The 20,526-nt window shown below is 43.5% G+C and overlaps 1 protein-coding gene across 1 annotated transcript; it reads left to right on the top strand.

Moving 5' to 3' along the window:
- Positions 1 to 249: 249 nt before the first annotated feature.
- Positions 250 to 17,121, top strand: NEU4 (neuraminidase 4). The gene is given in 5 exon segments (XM_072618789.1): positions 250 to 270; positions 272 to 339; positions 8,023 to 8,230; positions 10,083 to 10,338; positions 13,075 to 17,121. Coding segments are annotated over 5 exon segments (1,593 nt in total). The 3' UTR covers positions 14,115 to 17,121.
- The last annotated feature ends 3,405 nt before the right edge of the window (positions 17,122 to 20,526 follow it).

A 20,526-nucleotide genomic window follows, 5' to 3' on the forward strand; every position in this document is an offset into this window, starting at 1 on the left:
TCTGTCTGTCTCTGTCTCTGTCTCTCTCTCCCGAGTTCTTTTGTTATTGGCTGACATCAATGAACTATTTGGTGAAAACCTCAGTGGAGAGAGCACAGACTATGAAAACGGTGGGTCTGGGTTCGAATGGAGGGCCTGCCACTTACTGGCACCTGAGGTTTAGGCAGCTCCCTCTAACCTCTCTGAACTTCTTTCCCTTCCTGCAGAATGAGGAGGCTGGGCTCCCTGAGATGACCCCTTCCGTATCTAATGACTCTACTGAATTTCATCTGATGATTTCACCTCCCAACAAACTCCAACCTTCTCTTTCTTCTCTTTTCTCCAACCAAGGGAAACAAGGTAAGATATCCATATGACTCTGGGCCAGGCTCAGGGTGTGATTCCAGTTTCCCCTATGTCCTGTGTTCCCATGGCTAGAGTGAGAGTCAGTTGGAGGGTGGAATCTCTGGCATCTTGGTAGGGCCTTGAGGAGGAGGATGACAGTGATGACGATGATTATAGCAGCAGGGAGCACTCAGTTAACCCTTTAAGGTGCTTTGCAATATTATCTCATTTGATTTTGACAGCAAGGTAGGTAGATAGGTGCTACCCCTATTTCACCGATGAAGAAACTGAGACAAACAGAAGTTAAATGACTTGCCCACAGTCCCATAACTAGTGTCTGAGGCTGGATATGAGCAGTCTTCCTGACTCTAGGTCCATTGCTCTGAGGTGTGGTCTCAGGAATGCTTTGCCTATGAATTCCACTCCCAGCTGCCCCTGATTTCCTCCAGGATTCTGAGTCCATTATGCTTCCCCATACTGATCCAAGGAATGAGGTGTGTGTGGTAGGGGGCAGGTTCATACTTGTCCTTCTGTACTTGGATGGATCAATGATCTCATCAGCAATGCCAGCAATCCCTCTTCCCAGTCCACATATCAGTCCTTCCCAGACTTTCTCATCCTCTTGGATTCTTGGTGATGCCTTTCTTTCTTGGTCAAGGAGTTCATGGTTTCTTGAGTGAGAGAAGGCCTGATGAGGTCTATGCTTTGGGAATAATTGCTTGGGAGCTATGAGGTATATTGGAGTGTTTGGGGGGCCTCTGAGTGCAGCCCAGACACAATGACAGCCTGAATTCAGCCAACCAGCTAGTCAATACTCACTTGTTAATTGGTTGCTGGGTACCAGGCACCCTGCTAAGTGCTGGGTGGACAAATACAAACCAAAAAGAACAGTCTCTGTCCTCCAGGATGAGGAAAGATGAGAGGTAAAATGGATCTGGAAAGAAGAAGGAGGAAAACAAAGAAAAGAAGGTGTCTCTTTGGGACACGATGATGAAGCTCTGGGGAGTCCAGGGGGAGAAAGCCCCTCCACTCTACGCTGGCTGTTGAGGCATGGTTGCAGAGTCTGGAGAACCAGAACCAAAGACCAGGGAGGAATAAACTAAGCCTGAATTCTGCACTACCCTGGAGGCTGTGAAATGTTAATAGACTCATCGGGAGTCTGTGGAACAGTGGGGAGATCTACCCACCTGCCTCTCTGGTCATCCAAGTCTTGGACGTTGTTTTTTACAGAACTTCCTGTGTGTTGGTCACCGCTGGCGGCCATATTCCACAGTTTATGTACTGCCACCCTGAGTCTTTTCAGTGCCCTCAAGGTCTCCTGAAATGTTGAGTCTTCAGAGATCATGGTCTACCATGATTCAATTCATTTTAATTCAGTTCAGTAAGATTTTTATTAGGTGCCTAGCATATTCAGACACTACTCTAGATGCTGAGTTTACAAAGACAAAACCAGAATAAGAAGCCCCTTCTCTCATGGAGCTTACAGAAAATGAAGTGGAAAATATATAAAGAGTAATTTTCAGTCTGAGGGAATAAGAAGGGTAGTTAGTTAACAATAGAACAGGAGTTCCATAGGGCACTGGGGGCAGTCATGGGAGTCTCCTTGCTTTGTAACTCACTCAGGGTTGATGCTTAGTAGATTAAACAAAGTCATCCTTGTCGTCTAGCATGGGGTCTTATATGACCTTACCATTTGCTTAGAAGAACATTAACTGTTGTTGGAGGAAGCTACACCTTGCTCCCCTGGCCAAATGCCTTTAAGAAACAAGAAATGCTGCAGGCTGTTGTATCCATTCCATTCCCCAGCCTGCTGCAAAGATTTGGTCTGCTGGAGACAATTATTCCTTCTCATACACTCATCGAGGAGAGCCCTGACCTCAGCATAGACCATTCTCTTAGGATTTTATGAAGCAGTGAAAGGTGAGAGAGGGCTTGTGAGCTGCTGATGTTTTCCAATCACTTTCTAAAAAATCATTTCAGCAAGCCCTGTGAAGGTGCAAGGCCTCCTCAGTCATTCTCTCTCTGTTATCTCTTCCATTCTTTTGAACTATTCCCCTTTTGGAGAGATATTGGAAGCAGGTCCCCGATGGCCTAAAAGGCATGCTACCTCTGGCCCAGATTTCTCCCCAACCTCATCTTTGGAATAGCTACTTCTATTTTCTTATATTAAGTCTGAAGTAAGAGCATCCAATGGACCATCCTCACTGATGAGGAAAGCTCTCTATACAATGCTCGCATATGTGACTTTTTCCCGTGTGTCTGTGGACCTCTTGCTTTGTCTAAAATTGCTTCTGGGTTGATCTGACTCTATTTGCCAGATCTCATAGCCTTCTCCAAGCCTCTACCACTTATGTGTGGGTATAAGCCAGTCTTTTGTTATCTGGTCCTATGACGGTGTGTAATAAACTTCTATCTGAAGTGAACCCTTAACTTGTGTTGCCCTTGGTTGGCATTAAAAAAAAAAACTTATAAAAAGATTGTATTTGCTGCCTGAGGCTGTTTCTGAGAAATAGAGTGATAGCATTGTAAACTTAGAGTCATGATGACCTGGGTTCAAATCTTGCTTCAGACATGCACCAGCCTCAGTTTCTCCCTCTGTAAAATGGGCACCCATTTCACAGTATTGAAGGAGGTGATGCGTGTAGGGAGTTATATCCGCATCAGCTGTCATTGGGGTGAATTTTGTTGTTTAGTCTTTCCTAATAAATAGGGATAATTGTACTCAAAGTCAACATCAGGTTTGCAGTGTGAGTCTCCTGATCTGTCTCACCTCCTGAGCTGTTTGTATTCCAAGACAGTTTTCCCAGCCTTTGCCACAACAGCTGACAGCACTGAGCCATGGCACAGACTTGGTGTTGAATAAGGAGGCACTGAATCCAATGCAGGTGAATTATCTACATGTCTACAGACCTCATAGACATCTAGGAGGGTTATGCCATGTGAGAGACTGGCATCTTGTGGGGACCAATGGCTTTTTGTTGTCACATTTGGGGACATAACTGACATTTTAGGAGGCACCTCCACTGGGAGTGGAGGGTGGGCAGCCAGCTGTTGGGCATTCAGGAAAGCTAATAGAGAAGCTTGGAGCTGGAGAAAACTTTAGAGGTCATGGCATCTTGGTCAGGCCTTGAGGATGATGACAATGATGACAGTAATGTTGATATGTTGACTGCATAAACTGGATTTAAGTGAGGTAGAGCTGCACAAGGTCTTCACCTTCACTCTTCCGGAGTCATTGAAGTTCAGGGGCAAGACAAAAGTCAAGACAATTGATGATGGCCTGGGATGCAGTGGATGACCTTAGCGTCTTCCATGTCTGACCATGCACTGACTGCTCCAGAGAGCTCACTTCAGCCACTTTCCTGGTCCTTGGGCCAAATTGTTCTCACCTGCCTTTCTGCCTGGGGAAGTCTTCACGTGCTTGCAGTAGACACCCCTAATTCACCAATGAGTGGGAGGCCTGTTGGGGTATAGGGGGTATTCAGGGAAGGTGAGCACCTCTGGGGTAAGGGCTGCTCACTCACCTTTGGTTCTAAGAAGCTGTAGCACACACAATGGCCATGCCCCAGAAAACCCCCTGGGCAGATAGGCTAAACCAGGTTGAGGGTAATTGATGACAGTATTAATAAGCATTTAAATATTTCTTTAAGATTTGCAAAGTGCTTTACAAACATTATCTCATTTTATCTTCCCTCATTTTACCAATAAGGAAACTAAGGCCTGGGGAGATTAAGTGAGTTGTCCAAGGTCACACAGTCACATAGAACGGGCTCTAAGATTTGAACTGAGGTCTGTTTCTCCAGTTCCAAGTCTAGCACCTCCATCACCACAGCTTCTGTCATTCTCCCAGACCATGAAGACCTAGGAGGCCTCCCGAGGAAGAAGACTTGAAGGTGAACTTTTTGGATTTAGACCTGAAAGGAACCTTTGGAGATTGCCTGGTCCAACCCACCTGGTTTTTTGGATGAGATCCTTGAGGCCCTGAGGGGTTAAGTGACTTGTCCAAAGTCACGTAGCCAGTCAGTGGTAAAACTGGGATCTAAATCCTGGTCTGATGGCTCCCAATCCGGCTCTATTTCCATGATTGTGCTGTCTTCAGACCTGGAAAATTGTATTCTCATACTTTAGGAGTAAATCATTACATGCCCAAGAGAGATTCCCATATCATATTTCTTCCTCTACTTTCTCCTTTTCCCTTCCCCATCTCAAAACATCTTCTATGCATGTTGTTGGGGTAACATTAGTCGAATTTCACCTAACCTGATAGGGCTTCCCTTTGGCCTATTGGGATGGCTGGAGAAACTGCACTGAATGTGGATTGCATTTTAAAAGATCCAAGGTTGCAGATTCTACTAAAATGAATCAACAAGCACTATCCAACACCTGCTGTGCTCTATGTAGAGCTGTAATGTGGTGTGGTGGATAGAGCACCAGACCTGGAATCAGGAAAACCTGCTCTCAAATCCAGCCTCAGACTGTGTGACCCTGGGCACACAGGGTTTAAGTCACTTAAACCCTACCTGCCTCACTTTCCTCAACTGTAAAATGAACTGGAGAAGGAAATGGCAAACCCCTCCAGTATTTTTGCCAAGAAAACCCTAACTGCAGTCATGAAGAGTTGGACATGACTAGAAATGACTGAACAACTGAAATGTTCTAGATTCAGAGCTATGCCCTTGGTGCACAACGACTAAAAGAAACAAGTCCTTGACATCGAGGACCTGACATCGTAATCACATGATACATGTTTTCAAATACTTGAAGGGCTGTGTCCTAGAAGAGTGATTTGACTTGTTTGTGTTGACACCAAAAGGCAGAACTGGGAGCCATGAGTGGAAACCACAAATTTAACCTTGAAATAAGGAAAAGTTTCCTAACCATCAGTTATCTCAAAGAAAGATGGGATGTCTTATTAGGTAGTGAGTTCCCAATTGTAGGAAGTATTCCAACAGCTACTGTGGAGTTGCCTACTTATTGAATATGTGGCAGAGAGGATTTCTGTATGAGTGACCTTTGAGAAATGTTTGATTCTTGGCCTAGATGTCCTCTGAAATCCTTTCCCACTCTGGGGTTCTCAGATTCTCCCAGTTTTAGTCAGTGGAGGGGATTGATTTCTAAGGTCAACTGTCCATTGGGTTTGTCTTGTTGAAGAAAGCACCATTTGAAGACTCCCCCCAGTTCTTGTGGCTCCCCCTTTGGATTTGGAGTCAGAAAGCTTTGGTTCCATTGAAGCCCGATTCTGCCACTCAGCACTTATGTGACCTTGGTTGTCACTCATCTTCTTTGGGGCCCCTTCCTTATCTGTAAAGTGAGATGGATGCGCTGGGTTGATTCTGAGGTTTCTTCCAGCTCTGTTGGATGTTTTGGCCCCAAGATGGGAGCTGATGGCTTTGTGTGCTTATTGTCCCTTCTGATACTAGTCTCAGCTGAGCATTTCTCTCATTCTCATTCATTGATGTGTGCTGGACATGAACCCTGTATATCAATTTTAGCCAGCTCCACTGTTTCCATGGCAGACCTATGATGTGGATCTCCATGGCAACTGAGAAAGGAGGCAGGAGAACGGCCCTCTGCTGGAAGCCAACCTCTGTGATTTGAGTCCAAAGCTGAGCAAATGTAATCTCAAAATAGTTGGGGAGTGGAGCAGGGGTGGCAGGAAATAAGACAGTCAAATAGAGAAGAGGACAGTGGTGATACACAGAATAGTCTAACTGTGGGTGTAATTGCTCTGGGGCAGGGTGCGGTTCACCCTACTTGAATCCTAGCCTGCACCTTCATGGGGGTTGAGGAAGAAAGGATGTGGTCATGGGGCTTTGAGAGTGGCAGCCCTGGGGCAGTCATGTTATAAAGCAGCTTAGATGATATGAGATGTAAGGAGTGGTTAGGAAGCATGCTCTCTCCTCTCTTAGGATAGCACCCTGGAGCAAATTCCTGTTGGTCTCATGCCACAAGTACTATCATGTCCCCCTCCTGTGGGCTCCACTCAGCGGTCTACTGCCATCATGTTTCTCAACCCAGTCCCTCCTCCCATCACAACCTTAATCTGAGACCTATGTTAAAGTCAACAGCTCTTATTCTTCCAAGGGGCATTTGCATTTTAACGGGGACAAAATCTGGGAAGGTCAAACTGTAATTTCAGTATTTAGCAGTCAGCTCTAGGGGCTGTATATTTTTTGTGGGTAATATCTCAACTACCTTTTTTCACAGAACAGACAAAAGACATTGCTTCCATTCCTCGCTCTCACCATGTCCTCTCTAGTCTCCACATTTTCTGATTCCTTCTCCTATAATTGGGATGGACATCTCCCTCCCTCTCATCCATCTCCCCTCATGCGTTCTTTCAAGGTACACTTCAGATATCACTTACTCCATGAAGCCCTTTTTGTCTTGAACTGAATACAGATCAATGATGTCTCCTCTTCCCCATGTCCCAGTCAGACCACATCTAGAGTACTCTGTCCAGATGTGGGTCCCACATTTTCAGAAGGACAAGGAGAAGCTGGGGTGTATCCAGGGAGAGTAATCTGAAGGATGACAGTCATTCAAGTCATGCCATTTGAGGACTAGTTGAAAGAACTGGGGGTGTTTAGTTTAGAGAAGAGCAGGCTGGGGGGGGGGGGCGGCAAGAGCTGTCTTCAGTTATTTGCAGGACTATGATGGAGGAGAGATTAGATCTGTTCTGTCTGACCTTAGAAGGAAGAACTAGGAGTAATGGATAGATGGTACAAAAAAGTAAGTTTAGGCTTGATATAAGGGGGAAACTTCCTTGTATAGTAGAATTATGTCGAGGTACTTGCTTGAAGGTGGAACAATGGACAGAGCTTGGAGTCGAAAAGGCTTGGGCTGGCCTCAGACATTTACTAGCTTCATGACTCTGGGCTAGTCATTAACCTTCATCTACCTCATTTTGCCCCTTAACTATAAAATGAGGGTAAGCAAGGAGATTTTTATTTCACTCTTAAGCTGAAATGAGTAGGAGTGAAGCAAGCTCTGCCTTTGGAGTTGGGATCCATTCCTTCTCCTAGGACCTGTTTGTATTTTATTACTTTTTAATTTTATCCAACTAAACTCCTTGCTAAGGAAATGACAGACTTGATAAATAGATGGAGAGAGTAGGCTTATTCTACAAACTAATCAAGTCATTTTCCAAGATAAAAAAAAACAAAACCCCAAACCAAAATGACCTAGTGGGGGCTGGTATGGGCAGTTTGTTGGGTTGATTGGGTGGATTGATACCCACTTCTGTCCATGGTCCTGATTGCCTTTAGAGGACCACACAGTCATACTGCTGCCACTTACCAAGTTATTCTATCAAAGCCAACTAAAAGTGTAGTGGGCAGCCTAAGAAGGCTCCTTCTCATTGGAAGTCTTTGAGAAAAGCTTGGATGGCTACGTATTAAGGTATATTGTAGAAGGGATTATTTTCTGCTATGGGTGGGATTAGATTTCCGTAGGGATCCCTTTGATCTTTGATTCTGTGACTCTGAAGTCTTACTCTGGAAACCCTGCAGTTATCTGTCTATTTCATCTACCTGGGAAAAAAAAACTTCCCTTGTCTGGGAATGTCTTAACAAAAAAATTAATGATAATTAAAATGTGAAGTTTAGATCTTATCACTAAATCCGGAGTCTTTGGTTCCTTTCTTTCCCTCATACTTCCTACACACTGGTTGGTTGTGTGTCCTTTCCTTTCTTCCAGGAGAGCCATGAGTAGCCAATATTTCCCAGCTCGGACAGTACTCTTTGAGAGGGAAGAAGGTGGTGTGACCTACAGGATACCTGCCCTACTCTATATCCCCAAGAAGGCCACTCTGTTGGCCTTTGCAGAGGAGAGGCTCAGCCCTGATGATTCCCATGCAAACGTACTGGTCCTGAGAAGGGGGGCATTCTACAGGACATATGTGGAGGTGAGTGACACCTGGGTTGTAGAACACCCTGATAAGCTGATTGGGGGGCCTATTGAGGGCAAATTGTGGATTCCACTTATTTTATTGACGAGCTTATATCTGAGAGAGACTCAGGTGAAACATCAACATCTTATTTCTAGAGACCAAGACCCCTGCAGCAGCAGGGCAGGGGCAGTATCAGAGACTGGGGGGATGCCTTAGAAGCATCTACCTTCTATAGGAGCTGGTGCATTCTGGGAAGGAGAGGATTAAAGGCTAGGATGTGCAGCAGCATCAGGAGGCAGTACGGCATATTTTCCTGATGTTGGGAGTGGAGTCAGGAGCTACCAGGGAGCAGAATCTAGGCTCTGACACTTAATAGCTGTGTGACCTCAGGCTAGTAAAAACCTCTCTGAGTCTAGTTTCTTCATCTGTCAAGTCGGGACAACAATGGCCATAGTACCTTCCCCTACGGGATTGTTATGAAGATTGAATGAGATAATGTATGTAAAGCAAACCTGAAGTCCTATATGCATATCAACCACCACCATCATCATCATCATCATCATCATCATCATCATCATCATCATCATCATCAATCATCATCATCATCATCATCATCATCATCATCATCATCATCATCAGATATTGACACCATCAGAAGTCCTGCATATGCTTTGCATCTCCATCAGTGGAGAGACTTCCCACACCAGGAGAGAATAAGTCTTAGATCAAAGACCTTACCCTTTTTTTAGGTCACGGATCTTTTTTTGACATTGTAGTGAAGCCTACAGACCCTTTCTTAGAATAATGATTTATTGTCTCCATTAATAATAGAAAGAAATCCCAAATTTCAGCTAGAGGTTAGTGAGAATAGAGGTGCAATTTTTCCTCATCCAAATTGATAGATATCCTGAAATCTATTCGTGGACTTCAGGTTAAGAACCTCTTTCCTAGATTCTTTGTATATTCAGGTAACTATCCATATACTACAAATGTATGGCCAATTCCTTCAAATCTGAGTGTGATCACAACTTTCATAGGAATGTGCTTCATAGGAGGCAGTGTGGTATGGTGGAAAGAGCTCTCACTCTTCAGTCAGAGGACCTTGGTTCAAATTCAGGTTCTTTTGTCACCTCTATGACCTTGGGCAAGGTATTTAATCTCTTTGGGCATCAGAGAGATTTCCTCATTTGTAGAATGAGGGGTCAGATGGAATGGCCTTCCAGGTCTATATCCATGATTTTATGTAAGTTCCTTGGGGGCAGGAGACTTAAGTCACCTTTGCACACAATAGGTAGTTCTAGTAGAAAGTTTCCCTCAGAGCCCAGAAGACTGGAGCTTTCCTCTGACACCTCCTGCCTAGGTGACCATCACTCAGCAAATCTCTTTAGCTCTCTGTGTCCTAGGAAACTCTCTGCAACTCTAAGTTGAAGAGAAGGGGCTGAACTGCCCTGGTAGAATGAAATAACAGGCCTAGTTCCTCTCCCTCAGCATTATTACTCCCATTTTACTGATAGGGAAACAGACTCAGAGAAGTTAACTGACTTGCCATGGGTAGTTTTGCTAGTAAGTGTCAGAGCCAGGGCTTGGGCTTAGGTGCTCTTTTGGTGAATTATACCCCTGTCCTTGGTACTTCACCAATCACTTTAGTCCAGCTTCCTCCAGTTGGTGTGCAGGGTCTATGTGGTCTTTTGGCCCAAGGCCATGCTTGAACTCAGAAGGTTTTAGAGCCAGTGTTCAATGCAAATGAGATCCTCTAAGTGAATGAGAATTTGGAGTGTGTGGCACATTGAGAATCATGAATGAAGATGGACTTAAGCCTGATATAAAGTAAGAAGAGAGAGTCTCCATGCTTTTCTTCTCTCTCCAGTGGGGAGACACGCGGGTTGTGGAGACAGCATCTCTGGAGGAACACCGGTCTATGAACCCCTGCCCTGTATATGATGAGCTTACCGGCACTGTCTTCCTTTTCTTCATCGCGGTGCTGGGCAATACCCCCGAATCCTTCCAGATCATGACTGGCAAGAATGCAGCTCGTCTTTGTTATGTGTCCAGTTCAGATGGGGGCCTCACATGGAGTGCTGTCACTGACCTGACAGAGCAAGTTATTGGCTCTGTTATAGAAGGTAAAGGAGCCCACACCAAGCTGGTCAAGTTCCTCCACTTCAAATGACTGGTTTTGACTGTCATTTGAGATCAGTTAAGACTTTTGTTGGTAAAAGAGAAATGGGGTTGGGGGAAGAGAATTCTCAGTAATGTCTAGATTGGCCAGTTCAGTCCAGAATTTCAAGAGACAAAAGCTACACCTACTTGATAAGATGTGGGTTTGGGGTCACCAAAATAACCTGTCGATAAAGGGTGCTGAGGCTACATGTGTCTTGATCATCTCACTGCTTGGCATATAGACTATATGAGGCTGCTTCTGGTCCTGGCTCATGTCCCATTCTTGCCCAGAACTTTAGGCTGGAATGAGTAGCTCATGGGGGAAAATGGAACCTCTGACAAATACCACAATCTAAGGTACCTCCTAATATACCAGTTACCAAGAGGTAAAATCTCTTTCAATGAGAGAGATGGAGAGACAAAAAGACATACACACACTAAGACAGAGACAGAAAGACAAAAACACACAGAGACACACAGAGACAGACAGAGACACAAACATACACACAGAGACATAGAAAGAGGCAGAGAGACAAAAACACACACAGAGGCAGAGAGACACAGACACAGACACACACTGAAAGAGAGAGAAAAAGACACACACAAAGAGAGCCACAGAGACAAAGAGACAGAGACATAGAGAGACAAAAACACACACACAGACACACACAGAAAGAGAGATAGAGAGACAAAAGACACACAGAGAGACAGACAGAAAGAAACATGCACAGAGAGACAGAGAGAGACACACACACACAGAGGGAGGGAGGGTGGAAGGAGAGAAAGAAAGAGGGAGAGAGAGAGAGAGAGAGAGAGAGAGAGAGAGAGAGAGAGAGAGAGAGAGAGAGGTGTAGGGTAGGGGAGAGAGAAACTTGAGTTAGGCACTGGGTATTTCAGCAGGAATGAAGGCACCATTAACTTTGACAGAAAGTTATTGCAACATACATATGTACATAAATATAAACATATATGTAGGTATGCATGTTTTTTTTAACAATAAGATGTTCCAATTCTACCTATAAAAAGCAAGTAAATAAATGGATTTATAAGATTCTACCTCTTTTTTCTAAGAGGTAAGGTTATTCTTTTCTCTGCCAAGCAGATGCTTATAAGTAAAATAATTTCTTTGGATTGGGAAGACAAGGGGAGAGAAGGACTTTAACAAAGGAGAGGGAGGTTCAAACACTAGACTCCCCCCCTCCAGCACCAAATCAATTTATGTTCATAATATAGTAGGGATAGGATACATGGGAAAGTAGAAGGTGTAGCTGTAGATGGCCTGATGGTGTTTCCCCAGGTCTACTTTGAGCAGCTGTTGGTAGACATAGGAAGAGCACTTCCTTTGTTTTTTCTTTATCTTTATGTATGTGAGGTCACAAAGGCAGAGTGATGGGACATTGACGATTTCATAAACAATAAGGTTGGCAGTATTTATTAACACCTAGCAGAGGGATTATTTCAAGGATGGGGGAAAGGCTCAGTGAATAGAGCCCTGGACCCAGAATCATGAAGACCTCAGGTTGAATCTTGCCTCCGACAGTAGTTTTGAGACTGAGGACCAGTCACTTAACCTTTGTTTCTTCATCTTTAAGAAGGGGATAATAATAGCACCTATCTGTTGTAGGGTTCAAATGAGATAACATAGGTAAAATGTTTAGCAAACTTTCACATGCTATAGAAATATAATTTTAATAATACATATTTGAACATAATAAATTATTTAATCAAGAACACATTTACATATGCATAAATAGATGTATAGACATGTATACACAAGGTATATACAGGCACATACATGCATATATGCATACATATGTATACACATGTGTGTACATGTATGCGCACATGTGTGGATATGTATATGTGTGTGTATATATCTGTATCTCTCTCTCTCTCTCTCTCTCTCTCTCTCTCTCTCTCTCTCTCTCTAAGTCTTACTACATCCCACATGTACAATCTAAACTCCTTGAAGACTAGTTATTTAATTTGGGACTTTGAATCTCTAGCACCAAGGACAGTGCCTTGGACCTTGTAGACACTGATAGATAGGTAGATGGACTGATGATAGATGGATGGATAGATGAACGGATGGATGAATGGATAGATGGATGGATGGATAGTTAAATAGATGGATGATTAGATGGATGGATTTGTGGATGGATAGATGGATGGATAGATGGATAATAGATGAATGGATAGAGAGATGGTAGATACGATAGACTGATCCAGCATTTATTAAGCATTTTCTATGTGCTTAGATAGGCTCTGTGATAATCACTGGGTACACAAATGCAAGCGAAGACACTGGTGACTTGAAGGAACTTACAATTTAATAGGGGAAGACAACCCCTCGAGGGAGTCAGAGGCTGGGCCTCCACAGTGACACATACTTGTTGGATTGGTTCAAAAGGTCCAAGTAGCCTGGGCTTTGAAGCTGGAATCTAAATGTTTCTTGTGATGTTCTTGTTTATGTAATGGTTCTCCAGAAGGGGGTTTGGGAGAGAGCTATTAATGTTACTACTAGTACTAATTCTCTTCCTCCTCCACCGTTTTCTTCTCTTTCTTCCTCTCTTTCTCTTTCTTCTGCTCCTTCTCTCCACCCTATCTGTCCTCCTTCTCTTCCTCTTCCTTTTTTCTTTTTTCGCCATCATGGGGAAAATGTCATTCATTCACGTCAACCTCTTTTTCTGTCTCTGCAGACTGGGCTACCTTTGCCTTGGGCCCTGGCCATGGCATCCAGCTGAGGTCAGGACGTCTGCTTGTTCCTGCCTATACTTACCACATCGACTGCAAGGAGTGCTTTGGGAAAATCTGCAAGACCACCCCTCACTCCTTCACATTCTACAGTGATGACCATGGTCAGAGCTGGCAATTTGGGGACTTCATCCCCAACCTGAAAACTGGGGAGTGCCAGCTGGTATCCGTATATGAAGAAGATGGCAGCAATATTCTTTATTGCAATGCCAGAAGTCCCCTGGGCTGCCGGGTGCAAGCACTCAGCATGGATGATGGGGCTGCTTTTCTCCCAGGACAGCTGGTCCGGAAGTTAGTGGAGAGCAACCGTGGTTGCCATGGCAGCATCGTTGGGTTCCCGGCTCCTCTCATTAGGCACTCCTCTCAATTTCTGTCACAAGGGGAGAGATGGTTTGTTGGTGACTGTGACTATTCCCATTTCCTACAAAAGCTTCATGGACTTCAGAAGCACAAAGGAAAAAATGGTAGAAATATCCCAGTCACCTCTGCAAAAAATGCATCCCAATACCATCCACAACAGAAGATCTCTGAAGAATCTCTTACCTCTGCTGGAGATGGTGATTCAGGCCAGATTGCCCCAAGACCTGTCTCTCAACCTTCCAGCTCCTTTCAGACACCTACCTGGGTATTATATTCCCATCCCACTAGTCACAGGTCTCGGGTAAATATGGGAGTCTACCTTAGTACTTTTCCCAGAAATGCTGACAGCTGGACTGAGCCCTGGGTGATTTATGAAGGGCCCAGCGCATACTCTGATCTGGCAGTTATAGAGTCACCCTTTTCAGACCCATCAACACCAGGGATTCCAGCCATCACTTTTGCGTGCCTCTATGAAAGTGGAGCCAGGTATGCCTATGAAGAGATCTCTTTTTGTCTGTTCACACTCTCTGAAGTCATTGAGAATATACCCACAAAAGTTAGCTCATTGAGTCAGAGTTGCCAAGCAGGAAGCAAGAAGCACTGGAAAAGCTGCGTGACCTCCTGAGTATTCTTCTCTCATTGTCCTGGAAGGGAGGCCAGCAGGATAGCCTTGCATATTTAGTACAATCTCCACAGAAGAACTACAAAAATACCGTAATACCACAGAACGGTTCTCTCATTTTATAACGTATCAGTTTTCAGTGGACATTCATTGAGGTTGGAACATGGTCAAGCATAGTTGAATGTTATAAACTCACATTTTATTTTGTTTGATGATTTTAAAATAAATATGACTAGCTTTTTTTAGAATTTGGGTTGTATCATTTACCTAAAGAAGTATCCCTTAATGAACGAATTAGGCAGCTTCTGGTTTTCTTTTTTCAGTTCTGAGGGTAGGACTTCATTTTCTGCCTAAATTCATTCCTCATTTTTTTCTTATGATTTTTTCACTTCTCCTTCGAGTCATTCTGAAGGTTTCCGTGATCTTTGTATATTACATAGTATTTTGACTTTCATAAGTCACTCTTTTCCTTCATTTTGCAAGATTTGCTAATTGAACTTGGAGTTCTCTTTGTGTTCTTATGCGTTTTTCCTTCTGTTATTTTAGCACCCTGAATCCTGGTTTATTTGTTTGTATCCTGAGCTTTTGTTGAGCCCTTTTCTCTTCTTATCCCTATCATCTTTTTTCTTGTATTCCCCATCACTCACTCTCTGGCTCCTCTCCTTCCATTGGTGCTACAGGTCCTGGACACTGAGCTACTAAGCTGCAGAGCTTCCTTACTCCTCTTTAGAAGGGGGATAGTTGGTTCATCTACCTGAGTCCCTGACCAGAGTGCATTTAAGCTTAGGGTTAGGACTCATCTCAGCTCAGTTTCCACTCACCTTTCCCTTAGGTACAACATATTTGTCTATACTGGTTCATTTTCAGACTACTTGATTCCTCCCTTCATTCTTTGCTTTTCCTTCTCATAATTGGACAGAATCAACCACTTCTTGAGGTCTAGGGAGCTGAGGGGCTATGGGTATTTGGGTAGAAACCCTGCAGTTTTGGGGGGTTCCTAACTCAGGCTAGGCTCCTAACACAAACCTGAGAGACTGTTTATGTTGGCTGCCAGGGATTAGTGCAGGGTGGTGCCTTACTTAGTAAACACTCTAAATAGTGAAGCTGTTAATTAATAGGATTTTTTAGCTTGAACATCATGGTTCTTTTGTCTCATCTTGTAATTAAGCTCTAGAAATTCTACAGTCAATTCATAATTTCACTGTTTGGAAGCTGAAGCCTTAAGGGGTTTGTAGAGAATTACTAATCCACTATCTTGCTGGTCACGTGTCTCATTCTTGAATAAGTTAATTAGGAGTAATTGAGAGGGAGAAATAATGACCTTAAATGCACCCCTATTTGGATTTCAGGGACATTGACAATGAAGAGGCTTGGGATTGGGAGCTATTAATAGAAGGAGAAAAACTTAAAAACTTGTGTATTTAGAACTAAATGTAGAGCAGAGGTTAGACTATCAGAAGAAATTAGCATCTGCATTTTAAATGTAGGTGAATGAATGAGGCCACAAATCAAACAAGTAAACATTAAAAGAAACACCGAAGCTAAATTAGTGAAACGAGTACAGGAATGCTTTCTCTTGTAACACTTGCTCTTGTTTCCTGTCCAGTCTGAAGCCTGGTGGCCATTATCCCCTGACTCCCACGATAGTGTCCTTCTGTTCTCCTTAAAGTCAGTGCCTGGCTCAGTCTTCTTTTCTACCCCAGATGCCGCCATCATTCTTGGACACTTCAATGTACATGTTGGTGGGCCCTCAAATCCTTAATTTTCCAGATTGTCAACCCCATCATCTCCCATGGCTGCCTCCTGTGAGATACACAAGGGGGATTATAACCTGGGTCTTGCCTTTGCTCACTTCTATCTTCAAGAATGCGAAAATTCCTCCACATAGTCATCATTTTGATAATTCCATCTCTCTTTGTCGTATTCCTTCATTTTCATGACACATTCCAGGTCTTCCAACCCTCAGGACTTTGCCAAACTATCTTTGCCCACTGCTCTGTTTACACTCTGCCTTCAACTCTACACTATTCTGTACTTTTGCTTCCTTTTCCCTCTTGTCTTATCACCTCACTCTTTGTCAGTCGCCATCCCTGAATTGCTCCCACCATCTGCCTTCCTCACTCTTACTCTTGCTGTGAATGGAGGTAGAGGAAGCCACAAAACCCCTTGGAATGAGTCCACTGAATATTTATACTATCTAACCTCACCTGGACCCTCACTCTGTGTATCATTTTAGACCTTCATAGGTATATGTTGCCTACCCCATTAAAATGTAAGCTTCTTGAGGGTATGGACAATTTTCCATTTGTCTTTGTATTCCTGGGCTTAGATAGCACAAGGCCTAATTGTTCAATAAATTTATTTTATCAGTTGATAGACTACTTGCTTTAATTGGGCTATTTCCTGATTTCTAAGGGCAGTCAAGAACTTTGTTGTTTTAGGCTGCATCATGACAGATGTAATAACCAGAAAAAGGGAGTGGATGGTCCCACTGTCCTCTCCCTTCATCAGACTGTCTCTGGCTACCACAATTTGAAAAGGTCTTTGGTGATTTGGAGAGCATCTTGAGGTGACTGATGCAGAGGGCAAGGTGACTGGGCACACACCATGTGAGGATACACGAGAGAAAGTGGAGATGGTTAGTCTGGACAAGAGAAGACCTACTGGGTACACAAGAGCTGCTCCTCCAGGATTAAAGCCTTGCTGCTTGCGCCCAGAGGGCAGGACTTGGGTCAGTGAATGGAAGACAGACTGAAGCTTGATTCCTAACAAATAGAGGCATCCCAAAATGTCACAGGCTGACTCAGCAGCTGACAAACTCCCTCTCTTTGGAGCTCTCCAAGTGAAGGTTGGATGACCATTTGGTGGTATGTTGTGCAAAGCATTCTTCTTCAGGTATGGGTTGGATCAGATGACCTTGAAGCCCTAATTCAGCTTAGAGATTCTATGATTCTGTGGGTCAAGCTACTTTATGTGATATTTTCCAAATAAACAGTTTTATTTTCCTTAAGTATCTATGGTAAGAATATCTAATGGTCTGTTCTTTCTTTTCTCATGATATCTTTGTTTGGCTGGCATTGCCCCGGTTGGGGTGCCTCTCATTGCTGAAAGAGGTGAAAGTCCAAGAGGCTCTTCCAAGCAAGGAAGGTCTTCAATGGGACTTCCCTGTAACCTTCCATGAGCATTATCCTCTCTGACTATGGTAGTCAGAGCTGCTACTAGCTGTAATTATGTCCAAAGTGGCTTCTCTGGAGAAAAGTAGAGTGAAGAAGCCAATCCCATCATGGATAAAGTCTTGCCAGGAGGTGGCAAAAACCCTTCATCCAGAGAGGGTGGTTTTTGTACCCATGAAGGATGAAAGGGGAGTGGATCCTGCGATAAAGATGCTGTGGATGGGCCCTTTAGGGTAATAGCTGGGGTATGTTGATATGAGCCCCCACTTAAGGTCAGCACCTTGGGCCAGACCCATGTTTTCTCTGTCTAAGTTACAGCTCTGGCAGCACCACAGAAAATCAAGCTGTTGGAAAGATGATATCTGAAGATTAAGATTGCCCTTGGATCTTCTAGATGTTCTTGTGGCTACAGATGTTGGTATGACTAAGGGAAGGGCAAGGGAATCCTGCCACAATGAGGATTGGACCTTAATAAAATAAATGCATACTTACAGTTTTATGTCTTTTGAGGTGGCCCCCAAAGTTGGACAGAGTCTTTGCAGAATGAGCAAGGAATGAAAAAGCATTTGTTAGGTGCTAAGTGCCAGACACTGATGGCCCTAAGTGATGGTGATACAGACACAAGACAAGGGAGTCTTTGACTTCCAAAAGCTTACATTCCACTAAGGGCGTATAGCCCATGTATGTGTATGAGTGGCTTTCCTTTCCTTCAAGTTCTGGGTCACTTGCCAGCAAGTCAGCTTTCTCTACCTGTGCCCAAAGTTGGATTTGACCAGCAGGGGATAACGGGATGTTTTTCTAGGGGACGTGCTGAAAAGGCTGTTAGAGTCTGAGAGGAGAACAAGGAGAAAAGGGGGAGGGGGCTGCAGGTTTGCCACTGTCCAAATGCATCTGAGTTGCTTTCTGAAGGTCATTCATTTCTAGCTAAGAAGCATTTATTATTCACTTACCTTGTGCAAGGCAGTGGGGATATGATGATGAAAAATGACAGAATTCTTGCCTCTTAAGGAATTTATAATCTACAGGGCAGGGCTTGGAGTGGGGAGGATGAATATACAGTTGGGGCCAGATTGTGAGGGGGGCAAAGGAAGAGCTGGGGGATTATTGGAGAAAAGGGACCCATGGAGGAAGGGATCACAGAAGGCTTCTTGGAGGAGAGGGACATCTGAACAGGGCCTTGGAGGAAGCGGAGGATTTCAGCAGCTGGAGATGAGGAGGAAGAAAGATGGTGGACAGCTCCCAGCCTTCCATCTGGATGTACTCACAGTCACGCTCCTCTCTGGGCTCTTCTGGGCCCCCAGCTCTGATTCTGACCATGTCACTCCCCTCCTCAGTAAATTCTAGAGTCTCCTTATTATCTTGAGACTCAATTCTCAAGTATTCCTCTATTGGACACTTGAGCCCTTTACAGCTTGGTGCTAACCTACCTCTCACCCTCATTCCTGCCCTTCTTGAATTCATCAGTTCAGCCAATAGGACCTTCTGTTTCTCACACACAGTTCCCCTCCCCTCCTCACCCCCAATCTGTCTTCATGCCTTTGTCCTGGCTGACCCACAGGCCTAGAACGCTCTCTATTCTTGTCTTCTCACAGAATCCTCTCTCTACTTTCTTATGACGTAGTGGATTGAATGCTGGACATGGAGTCAGGATGACCTGAGTTCAAATCCAACCTCAGACATATTAGTTGAGAAATCCTGGGCAAGTCACCTAACTTCTAGCAACCTCAGTTTTCTCATCTGGAAAATGGGGATAATAAAAGCATCTATCTCTTGGAATTGTTTCTAGGCTCAAAGAAAATCATATATGTAAAGCACTTTGCAGACCTTAGAGTCTCATAGACTTAGAGTAATATATAAAGACCTTATAACAATAAGAAATATATAAAGACCTCAGAGTCTTATAGACTTAGAGTAATATATAAAGACCTTATAATAATAAGTAATATATAAAGACCTCAGAGTCTTATAGACTTAGAGTAATATATAGAAAGACCTTATAATAAATAATATATAAAGACCTCAGAGTCTCATAGACTTAGAGTAATATATAAAAACCTTATAACAATAAGAAATATATAAAGACCTTTGAGTCTTATAGACTTAGAGTAATACATAAATATTAGCCATTATTAGTAATAATTTTTATTTTTTGCAGGAGACCTTTCCCAATCTTTCCTCCCTTACTTCTTTGGTGTGTGTATCTCATATGTACACAGTTATTTACCTATTTTATTCTTCCATTAGATTGTGAGCTTCTTGAGGGAAGGAAGCTCCTTTCGGTTTTTGTTTGTGTTCTTAGTACTTAACATGGTGCCTAACACATAGTAATTGGGCAACCAGGTGGCACAGTGGAGAGAGCACTAGCCCTGGAGTCAGGAAGTCCCGAGTTCAAATCCAACCTCAGACACTATCTGCATGACCCTGGGCAAGTCACTTCACTCTGTTTGTCTCAGTTTCTTCATCTATAAAATGAACTGGAGAAGGAAATAACAAACCACTCCAGTATCTTTGCTAAGAAAACCCCAAATGCGATTATGAAGAGTTGGACATGACTGAAAATGACTCAACAACATTGCATAGTAAATGCTTTATTAATTCTTGTTGATTGGAGGATTCATTGCTGTCCTCCACATAGAATGGAAGCTCTTGAGAGCAAACATTGTTCCATTTTTGCCTTTGTTGCTTCAGTGCACAGCACCAAAGGGGCTTACCATATACTTGACATTTGATGGGCTGATTGGTTCCAGATGATTGACTTTCAGAGCTATTTTTGTTGGTGATTGGTTATTCCAATTTTGTCTGACTCTTTGTGACCCCATTTGGGGGTTTTCTTGGCAACAGCTCACCAAATTCCTTATTCCAGTCAAAAGTTGACTTTCTACAGCTATAGCTTGTATCTCACTCCAAGAAAGCTCCTAGACCTGCTATAAAGGAACTATTCTTACCATATCTTCTCAGAAAATGTCCTTTTGTAAAAACTCTTTGGAGTTAATTGGTTAAATGGGGCACTAATCACTGGAGTATACTGATCATTGAAGGGTCATATTAATTATAGCTGGTTGATCGATATAGAATGGAGAGTTGAGCCCACATTATCTGAAAAACATTATAACCCTTCAGATGCATGATCCTGAGTGGGATGTGTAGTTTTGCTCTGGGAGACCCTACTCATCAGTGAAAGGGAAGAATTAGGATGAGGAGCTAAGTTTCTATAAAAGTTACACAAGTATATACAGAATGTA

The sequence above is a fragment of the Notamacropus eugenii genome, chromosome 6, assembly GCF_028372415.1.
Source record: "Notamacropus eugenii isolate mMacEug1 chromosome 6, mMacEug1.pri_v2, whole genome shotgun sequence".
NCBI classification, from domain to species: domain Eukaryota; kingdom Metazoa; phylum Chordata; class Mammalia; order Diprotodontia; family Macropodidae; genus Notamacropus; species Notamacropus eugenii.